The sequence below is a fragment of the Sphaerodactylus townsendi genome, linkage group LG07 (genome assembly GCF_021028975.2).
Source record: "Sphaerodactylus townsendi isolate TG3544 linkage group LG07, MPM_Stown_v2.3, whole genome shotgun sequence".
In the NCBI taxonomy this organism is placed as follows: Eukaryota; Metazoa; Chordata; class Lepidosauria; order Squamata; family Sphaerodactylidae; genus Sphaerodactylus; species Sphaerodactylus townsendi.
In genome coordinates, this window is record NC_059431.1 from 125,315,175 (window position 1) to 125,324,768 (window position 9,594).

The 9,594-nt window shown below is 45.3% G+C and overlaps 1 protein-coding gene and 1 long non-coding RNA gene across 2 annotated transcripts in view; one reads left to right on the plus strand and one right to left on the minus strand.

The window, feature by feature from the left end:
• PLAU (plasminogen activator, urokinase) overlaps positions 1-8,571 on the plus strand; it is a 29,811-nt gene extending 21,240 nt beyond the window's left edge. Inside the window, exons 7-11 of the mRNA XM_048504760.1 lie at positions 292-487; positions 2,268-2,413; positions 2,805-2,945; positions 3,604-3,752; positions 7,646-8,571. Of these exons, the coding sequence (XP_048360717.1) occupies positions 292-487; positions 2,268-2,413; positions 2,805-2,945; positions 3,604-3,752; positions 7,646-7,834 (821 nt within the window). The 3' untranslated portion in view covers positions 7,835-8,571. The remainder of the gene's footprint in view (positions 1-291; positions 488-2,267; positions 2,414-2,804; positions 2,946-3,603; positions 3,753-7,645) is intronic.
• Positions 28-9,183, minus strand: LOC125437285. The gene is made up of 3 exons (XR_007245158.1): positions 9,173-9,183; positions 504-516; positions 28-225 (listed from the first exon to the last, which is right to left on the minus strand). It is a non-coding gene; the product is annotated as an uncharacterized LOC125437285 (long non-coding RNA).
• Positions 9,184-9,594: the final 411 nt, after the last annotated feature.

Genomic DNA, 9,594 nt, shown 5'->3' on the forward strand with positions numbered 1-9,594 from the left:
GCCCTGACTTGTTCTTTCAATGGACTATGAATGAGTAGAAACGGACTATGTGTTAACAGTATTTATTGGACATTTCACATGATTTCTGTTCATTGATTGCTGACTAGTATATGAGTAATAGTTATTATAGTTCATCAATTTAATACGCTTCCTTGTGCTGTGGCAAGTTATTGTTGGGGTTTGGCTAACCCGGTTCCTGTTTCCCTTCTACTTTTGCAATCTTGCCTCTTTTTCCTTTTTTTCTGTCAAAAAAGTCCTCCATTTGAACGCCTTGTATTCTTTCTTCCACAGAAGTCACGTGTGGCCGGAGGAACTTTATCAAGTACTTTAAGATTGTGGGCGGGAGCAAGGCAGAGATCGAGTCTCAGCCCTGGATAGCAACCATCTTCCAGTACATGAAGAGAGGCGCCGTAAACATGTTTCTGTGCGGGGCGACCCTCATCGATCCTTGCTGGGTCGCTACAGCAGCTCACTGTTTCAAGGGAAAGTATGTCATCATCAACTTCCTTTTCCCCACTTTGAATGCATTCGTGTCATCAACTGTTTGGTCAAGATCCTGAGCAGGGCTTTTTGAACAAACATTTAGAACTGCTCAAGAGTATAGGGTCATTATGAGGGTGCAGCACTTGTGTCTAAAACGTGTGTGTTTGCATCACTGCCCTTGCATGACGCTGGCAACAAATACAAGACTTGTCCGGAAAAAGGTTTCTGTGTTGTAAGATGACTTCAATGCTTTCTGTGATTTCTTTGGTCTTTGAAACTCTGGTGAGAAAATTGTGGACAGAAGTTGGAGAGAAGGAGGCTGATTCCACATGGGCCAAAAACAGTGGTGTGAAAACGGTGTGAAAACAGTATAAACCCTTTTACACCGTTTTAAACCCTTTTACACCATTCTCACACTGTTTTCACAGCGCTGTTTTTGGCCCATGCGGAATGAGCCGGAGTTTTGGCAGGGAGAAGAGACACAAAGGGCTTCACTTCATTCTTCCCCGCCCCAGGCTGCTTTGGTTTATTCCCTGACCCGTGCACGCATTTTTCGTGCCTTTAGTTTTCTTTTTTTGTTGTTCCCCTCCCCCAATTTTTTTCTGGAAAAATAAAGGTCAAGGATGCCTCAGTTGGATTCAAGTCCCACAGCGCCTTAGAAACCAACAAGATTTTCCGGTGTATACTTTCCAGTTCAATCCAGTTTGGGGCAAAAATGGGTTCTGGGAGTGGCACGGGCCCACACCAGTATGTTTCCCCACCCTGCCAGCATAATAATAATAATAATAATAATAATAATAATAATAATAATAATAATAATAATAATAATAATAATAATAATAATAATATGGATTTATATCCTCCCTTTCTCTCCTGTAAGGAGACTCAAAGGGGCTTACAATTTCCTTGCCCTTCCCCCCACCCCCAACAAACACCCTGTGAGGCAGGTGGGACTGAGAGAGCTCTGAAGAGCTGTGACTTGCCCAAGGCCACTCAGCTGGCATGTGTTGGATTGCACAAGCTAATCTAGTTCACCAGATAAGCCTCCACAGCTCAAGTGGCAGAGCAGGGCATCAAACCCAGTTCCCCAGATTAGAGTCCACCTGCTCTTAACCACTACGCCATGCTGGCTCTCATGGGGACATGGCTGGTTCTCTTATCCTCCATTTTATTTTCACAGCATCTGTGTGAGGTGTCCAAGTGACTCAAGGGCAGGGGTGGAGTGAGGGGGAACTGCACCCGGAGCGAGCATGCGCCTTGCCATGGTGGTGCCTGCCCCCGCTCTGCCCCTGCCCCACCCCAGAATGCCCCTCCACGCCCCCTCCATGCCCCAGCCATGTCCCTGCACTGGGGGGGCACCCAGGGCATCATTCCCCCCTTCTCTGTAGGCGCTACGCCACTGCTCAAGGGGCACCCATTCAGCTTATTGGCAGTCTGGAGATCTGAATGCACGATCTCCCTCGTCAAATGCAACACTGATCACCACACCACAGTCATTCGCCAGCTTTAGAAGCCTACAAGATGATTTGGGTGTGAAGTGCTTTGAGGGCTGAAAGCACTACATAAATGCTGAGTGTTATTTATGTAATAATAATATTTACCATCATTGTGTGTATTTTATAATGGTGAAGCGACAAAAAGTATTCCATAAATCAAGGAACAGAGTACAAGTGAAAGAAGCGCCATGGGAAACTATTTCACACACACACACACACACACATACACACAAACACTGTAGAAATCTCTCTGAAATTCAGGGCTGTGCCTTCTTTTGCTCTCTGCAGGAATCTTGACCCATCCCAGTTCACGGTTGTTCTGGGGAAGACCTCGCTGACTTCCGATGAAGCGAATGAGCAACGATTTACTGTCGAAAGGATTGTCCTCCATGAGGAATTTTCAGATGAATCCCGGAATTTCAACCATGATATTGGTAAGTCGATGCTTAAAATTTCCCTTCTGGTCATTGACACATTTCGCATGTTTTTATCTAAAAACAGGGCCACGTTTAAGCATAAGGAGTTCTTTAGGAGACCACTGGAGATGTTTCAATGTGATTATACTTTTCCTATAAGGCAAGCATCACAACGCATTGGTTCCAGGCTCCATGTGGGATAGAATAATATCAAATGGAGAGAAGTAAGAAGCAATATTCACAAGGAATGAAGTTTATACGAACCCAAATCTGTTTATATGGATAAAACAGTAATATGTGAAATTATCTAGGAAAGCTCTCGGGAGTAGCTCTGTACATAAACATGTTTGCTTTGAATTGGATGACTGAAGGCTGTCCTGGTAACGACAACTCTTTGCTCTTGATCTAGCCCTCATGAAGATCAGATCGTCTTCAGGACAGTGTGCGGAAGTGTCAAACTCCGTGGCAACCGTTTGTTTGCCACCTGAAAACTTAGTACTGAACGACAATTTCCGGTGCGAAGTTTCTGGCTATGGGAAAGCAAACAGCAGTAAGTCTTGTCTCTCTTGCACAGTTACGTCTAAGTCCCACTCAGATTTGCTGGAGTCCCGTTGCTGGGGCCGGAATTTGCTCATCAGAAGCCAGTTCTGCCCCAAACTAATGCCTACATTTTGAAAATTTGGTTTGTATGATTTGTTGGAAAACCTACTGGCATGCCATCATTCCTAAAAACGTTAACATTGGTTCCATGAACAAGGGTGTGAAACTTTCAAACAAGCCAACAGAAATATTCCCAGGTTGGCAGACCTTGGAAGTTTATTCTTTGACAGTTGCGGGTTTTCCAGGCTGTGTGGCCATGGGGTCTAGTACTGGGGTCTGCAACCTGCAGCTCTCCAGATGTTCATGGACTACAATTCCCATACTGGCAGGGGCTGATGGGATTTGTAGTCCATGAACATCTGGAGAGCCGCAGGTTGCAGACCTCTGGTCTGGTAGTTTTTGCTCCTAACGTTTCACCTGCATCCATGGCTGGCATCTGTGGCTGGTATCTACAATAGGTGACGCAAACACTACCAGACCACAGCCAGGAAAACCCAGAGCAACCAGTTGATAGTACATTTATTTCTTGGCTTCTCCCCTGAGAGAACTGTTAGCATTATACTTCCCTGGAGAAAGTCTTAATCAAATGGCACGTCTTTTGTCTGCAGGTGATATTTTATATGCAAGGATTCTGAAATCGACCAATGTAAATCTAATATCCCAGTCCTTGTGCCGAGACGAATACTATCATGATCGCGATCTCAATGACAACATGTTCTGTGCTGGAGATCCACGCTGGAAGACTGATGCCTGCCAAGTAAGTTGGCTTGCTGGTCACTTGGAAACTCTGTCTCCTGGGAAATGCGACTCATGCGAATGGAATATTCCTAAGGTGCACCTGAGACCTTCAGAACTGGGTTCTCCTTGACCCAAAACATCTCATGGGTAGTGATGTAAAGTGCCATTAAGTCGCAGCCCACCTGCGGCGACCCCTGTAGGAGGTAACCGCAAGAGATGATTAGGGATGGTTTGCCGTTGCCTGCCTCTGCAAAGCAGCTCTGGACCTCCTTGGTGGTCTTCCATCCAGATACTAACCAGGGCCCACCCTTCTTATCTTCCAAGATCTGAGATGATCAGGCGAGCCTGGGCCATCCAAGTCTCATAGGTAGAGAGCATATTTCCTGCACTGTACAGTGTTACGGCCTTAACAGGAGTAAGGATTTTATTGAAGGGAATCTCCACCAGCTGCTAAAAGTGTAACAGCACACATATAGTTTTTAAAAGTAGATCAATGGGGAATGAACGCTCACGTTGGCAGCGAGAGGGGCCGAGAGGAGATCTTTTAGACTGTATAATACGGAGAAGGAATTCTGGCAATGGATATTCCACAGAGAAGCAAGAGTCCAAATTGAGTTTAAACGTTTTATATAAATTTGTTCAAAAATACACACACACAGTAAGACATAAGGGCACATACATTCAAGTTCCTGGTATATAAAAAAGGTTTGAAAGATAGATTGGATGATAGAGAAGGGAATGGGGGTTGTTGTGGGGTAATACATTACCTAACGATTCTTAGAAGGGTAGAAGTAGAAGGCAGGGATTCCATGCCAGCACAGAAACCCAATGAAGGACGAATTCATGTCTCAAACTGACCAGACCAAGGAAGGTACAGGCTAGTAAGAGCACATGTGTTGGGGTGAACTAAACTTTTATACCCTTTTCCCCAGGTAGGGGCGGGAACAAGTGAGTTTTAAGTTTCATTTTTCTAAATTCTCTGGAACTTCCCATGCTGGGCTTGGGGGTGCTGAGGTAATTAGTCAGCTCATCTACTGCTAAACCCGGGACAATGGGGCCAAAATTGCTTTGTTAAGCTAAACGAGGAAATGCTGAAAGACTTCCATGCAGATTAACTCTTGAGAGTCACTGCCCAGGATATACAGATTTAGCTGAGACATTTAGATCAGGATAAGGTGAGTGATTTAGGAGAGTCATGACAAAGGGAAGGAAATGCAGAGAAGCAACCCTTTGTTGCTAGAAGAGATAGTGAAATTCAGCAACTGATGCTAATGTGGCTTTCCATATTCTTTGTCTTTAACAGTATCTTTGCCAGGTGAGGTAATCAAGCTCATGCCCACAAACAAAATGAGACCTCCAGGTTATGCTGGAGTAACTCATTATCTTAGCTTTTGTTAAAGTAGTTTTGACCTTTTGGCTGTGGTCAGGTGATCATGCGGCTACCTACACCCATAGGAGTGCTTTTGGCAACTGGCTTTTGCCAATATGATTTTAAAGCAGAAATGTATATAAATAATATTCTGGGGGTCCTTTGGGTCGTTACAACAGTGTAGTCTTACTCTGTTGGGGGGAGGGGGTCACCCAGCTCTGATAGGACTGAGAAGTCTGCTGAAGGTAGACCAGTTGAGGTTGCTACCATGTTTCCCCGAAAATAAGACAGTGCCTTATATTAATTTTTGCTCCCAAAGGTGCGCTATGTCTTATTTTCAGGGGATGTCATATATTTCTGTGTTCTGTTCGACGGGCATGCTTCCAAACAAAAACTTTGCTACGTCTTACTTTTGGGGGATGCCTTATATTTCGCACTTCAGCAAAACCTCTACTACGTCTTATTTTCCGGGGATGTCTTATATTCGGGAAAACAGGGTATGATGCTTGCTTCCTTTTCCACCATTGCAACCAGGTGTTCTTGAGAGCAGGTTCTTGTTCAGAATTCCTACATATTTTGAAGTGATGACTCAGGTGATTCTACTAAAATGCCCATTTCATCTGCCTTCATATTATGCAAATTAGGATTTTACCCTTTCTGGTCTCTCTTTAGAAGACTAAAATGCAACATAGTTTTTGATTATCCTGCAGCCCATATGCACTGCTGTCCCATTTATATTTCAATATATGATTAAAAAATAACTCCTATATATTTTATGTATCATAAAAAGCTAGCTTGGTTAAGAGGGGTGGGTTCTGATGTGGAGAACTGGGTTTGATCCCCTATACCTGTGGTGGCAAACCTTTGGCACTCCAGATGTTATGGACTACAATTCCCATCAGCCCCTACCAGCATGGCCAATTGGCCATGCTGGCAGGGCTGATGGGAATTGTAATCCATAACATCTGGAGTGCCAAAGGTTCGCCACCACTGCCTATACTCCATATGAGTGGCGGATGCTTATTTGGTGAATTGGATTTCTTTCCCCACTCCTCCACATGAAGACCTTGGGCCAGTCATGGTTCTCTTAAGAACACTCTCAGCCCCATCTGCCTCACACGGTGTCTGTTGTGGACAGGGGAAGGGAAGGAGTCTGAAAGTCACTTTGAGACTCCTTAAAGGAGAGACTCCTTACAGGAGATGGGGCATTCATCCAAACTCTTCTTCATCATCATCCTCTTTTCCCCATTTAAACAAAAGGAACTCCTCTTCCCATATTGAACCTCTGGCTGATGTGAAACTATTGATGATGATGATGATGATGATGATGATGATGATGATGATGATGATGATGATGATACAAAAACAGTTATACACAGCAAACAAGATCAATATGCTGGATTTTGTATTACATCACACGTCGGACACTTCCCAAGCATCTAGGACTGTGTGATGTATCGACGAATAATGCGTGCAGAGCTGAGTAGGGTGGCCTTTTGCAGCTGACATATGGTGATTTTGTCAGCGCCAATTGTTTTTAAGCGCCGTCCAAGGTCTTTAGGCACTGCACCCAGTGTGCCAATCACCACTGGGACCACCTTTACTGGTTGTTGTTGTTGTTGTTGTTATTGTTATTGTTATTATTATACACATAACAGCACATCGATTTGATTTGATAGACCGCTCTATCCCCGAAGGGTTCCGAGCGGTGTACAAATTAAACAAAAGACAACAAATAACAGTATACAAACAAATCGAATAACATCATTAAAATCCAGTTAAAAACAGCAGCAACAATTCATCCCATCCTCAAATTGATAGATGGCATCCAGTCCCAACCCCGGGAGGGGGCCGGCAAATTGCCAAAGATAAACAGGTGGCACATGGGCATCAGAGAGAGGCGGAACTCAGCGGCCAGTCTTCCCAAAAGCCCGGTGGAACGGCTCAGTTTTGCAGGCCCTGCAGGACTCGCCAAGGTCCCGCAGGGCCCCAACTTCTGGAGGAAGAGTGTTCCACCAGGCCTGGGCCAGGGCCATAAAAGCCTGGCCTGGGTAGAGGCCAGCTGCATCATAGAGGGGTGGGGGACCACCAGCAAATTCTCCTCTGCAGAACAGAGAGGTCGAGTCGGGACATATGGGGTAAGACAGTCTCTAAGGTATGAAAGTACAGTAGGAGAACGTAGAAGAAGAAGAGTTTGGATTTATATCCCCCCTTTCTCTCCCGTAGGAGACTCAAAGGGGCTGACAATCTCCTTGCCCTTCCCCCCTCACAACAGACACCCTGTGAGGTGGGTGGGGCTGAGAGAGCTCCGAGAAGCTGTGACTAGCCCAAGGTCACCCAGCTGGCGTGTGTGGGAGTGCACAGGCTAATCTGAATTCCCCAGATAAGCCTCCACAGCTCAGGCGGCAGAGCTGGGAATCAAACCCGGTTCCTCCAGATCAGAGTGCACCTGCTCTTAGCCACTGCTCTTAGCCACTACGTCACTGCTGCTCCTACGCCACTGCTGCTCGACGTAACCATCGCTCCTGGTTTTCTCTTGTCAGGGTGATTCCGGTGGACCTCTGGTGTGTGAGCACAACGGCAGGATGGTGCTGTACGGCATTGTCAGCTGGGGAGACGGCTGTGCTAAGGAAAGGAAGCCTGGAGTCTACACCCGAGTCAACAAATACCTCCCTTGGATTGAGTCCCATGTGAACAGCGTGCACTTCAAAAGCTACTACCCTCCGAAGTGAAGGCAGCACTTCCTTTCCAACGTGAACCTAAAGCCCGGATCCGAGGTGTTCATTAGAATGCCAAACTTGTGGGAACTGAGCCAAACCACAATGCCGTGCATTGGAGCTCCAAAGTCTTGCCTTGGAGTTGATCTGACCTCTTCAGAGGATTCCTTTTATGGCTTTTCATAGGATCGTTTGTTGGCGTTCATCTCAGCTTGTCTGGAATACAGATCTGTCCCCATCGCCGTGGATGATACAAAAAGTATCCGATGGGGGGAAAAAACACTATATAATATTTAACATTTAAATACAAAGTGTTTGCCTGCCAATGTACCTTATAAGTCATATTATTTACAGGAATGGGTATGACAGTATGGCAACAGTTTTTGTAAAGGTTTAAAATCAGCTATTCGCTTACTAATGGAGAAATGTGATGCTCGCTGAAGTCCCTTTGAAACTGAACGGAGTGAGATTTAAGTGCTGAATTGTTTTGAACGGTTGGTTTTTATGCGTCTTAAGTGCACTTAGCTTTGACTGGCTGAAACTCTTCAGCTTTTACCCCCATTTTAATGTTTTTGTCTGAAATTTTTTTAAGGGAAGGCCATCAGCAATTTTGCTGTACGAACAGAGAAACAAGTTTAAAATTGGTGGGGGGGGGGGGAGAGAGATTATCAGTCTTGATCCTCTTTGATCTGAGATTGCAAATGCCTTAATAGTCCAGGTGCTCGGGAGCAACAGCCACAGAAGGCCATTGCTTTCACCTCCTGCATGTGAGCTCCCAAAGGCACCTGGTGTAGCAGAGAGCTGGACTAGATGGACTCTGGTCTGATCCAGCTGGCTTGTTCTTATGTTCTTATCAGGAGCTGAGTCTGCTGCCTAGTTTTAGTTCCAGAAAAAAATAATAGGGAAGCAATTAATGCTTCCGTTAGGACCACTCTTGAAATGACCAGGGCAATTTATCTGACATGAAATTAGTACGTCATTCCAATTGTATCTGAATCTTATTTTATATGGAAGAGACGTCCATCGATGGCCGCTGTCCCGGTGACTAAAGGGAATCCACCATGTTCCAGTGTTACGAGACAATGTCAGAAGGAGGTTTTGGCCTTGTCCCCTGTTTGTTAGTCCCACTCAGCAACTGGCTGGAAGCTGTGTACCTTAGGGTGCTGGATTAGATGGACCACTGGTCTGGTCTTCATAACAAGTGTATCGAGATCATTCTGACATGCAGAGAACAGAGGTCAAGAAGCAATAAATGAAAAATGAAATTTTGTGAGGAGGGTAGAGATTTGTGAGGAGGGTAGAGATTCCTCACCACTTCCAAGAGTACGTTCGGCAAATCAGTGACAGTTAAACTTATTGGTATGGGGGGGGGGGGGCAACCTATTTGAGGGAGCCAAGAAGCAAATCTTGAATAATGCCAAATTTTTCCAGCATTATTCAGACTGCTTCGGCCCCATTTCCATTTTTAAAAACTGAGGAAAATCCTCTCTCACCCCGCTCCCTCACTTATCTGCTGGCTGGCGGAGTCTCAGGGGCAGCAGCTACGCAGAGCTGAATACTGGGCTCAGAGGTGGCTGGAATATTTGGGGTTTGTGTTTAATAGATCCCCCCAAAAAATGACTATCCAAAAAAAGCTACCCCTCAATTTCGGTATCGGGGTTCAGCTTTTTCGCATTTTTTGAAAATTTTCAGGTATGTTAAACCTGAACCTGAAAAATAGCAGGAAAAATGGCGTGCACCCACGCGGGCTACAGTCTTCAGTTGTCACAATCCTG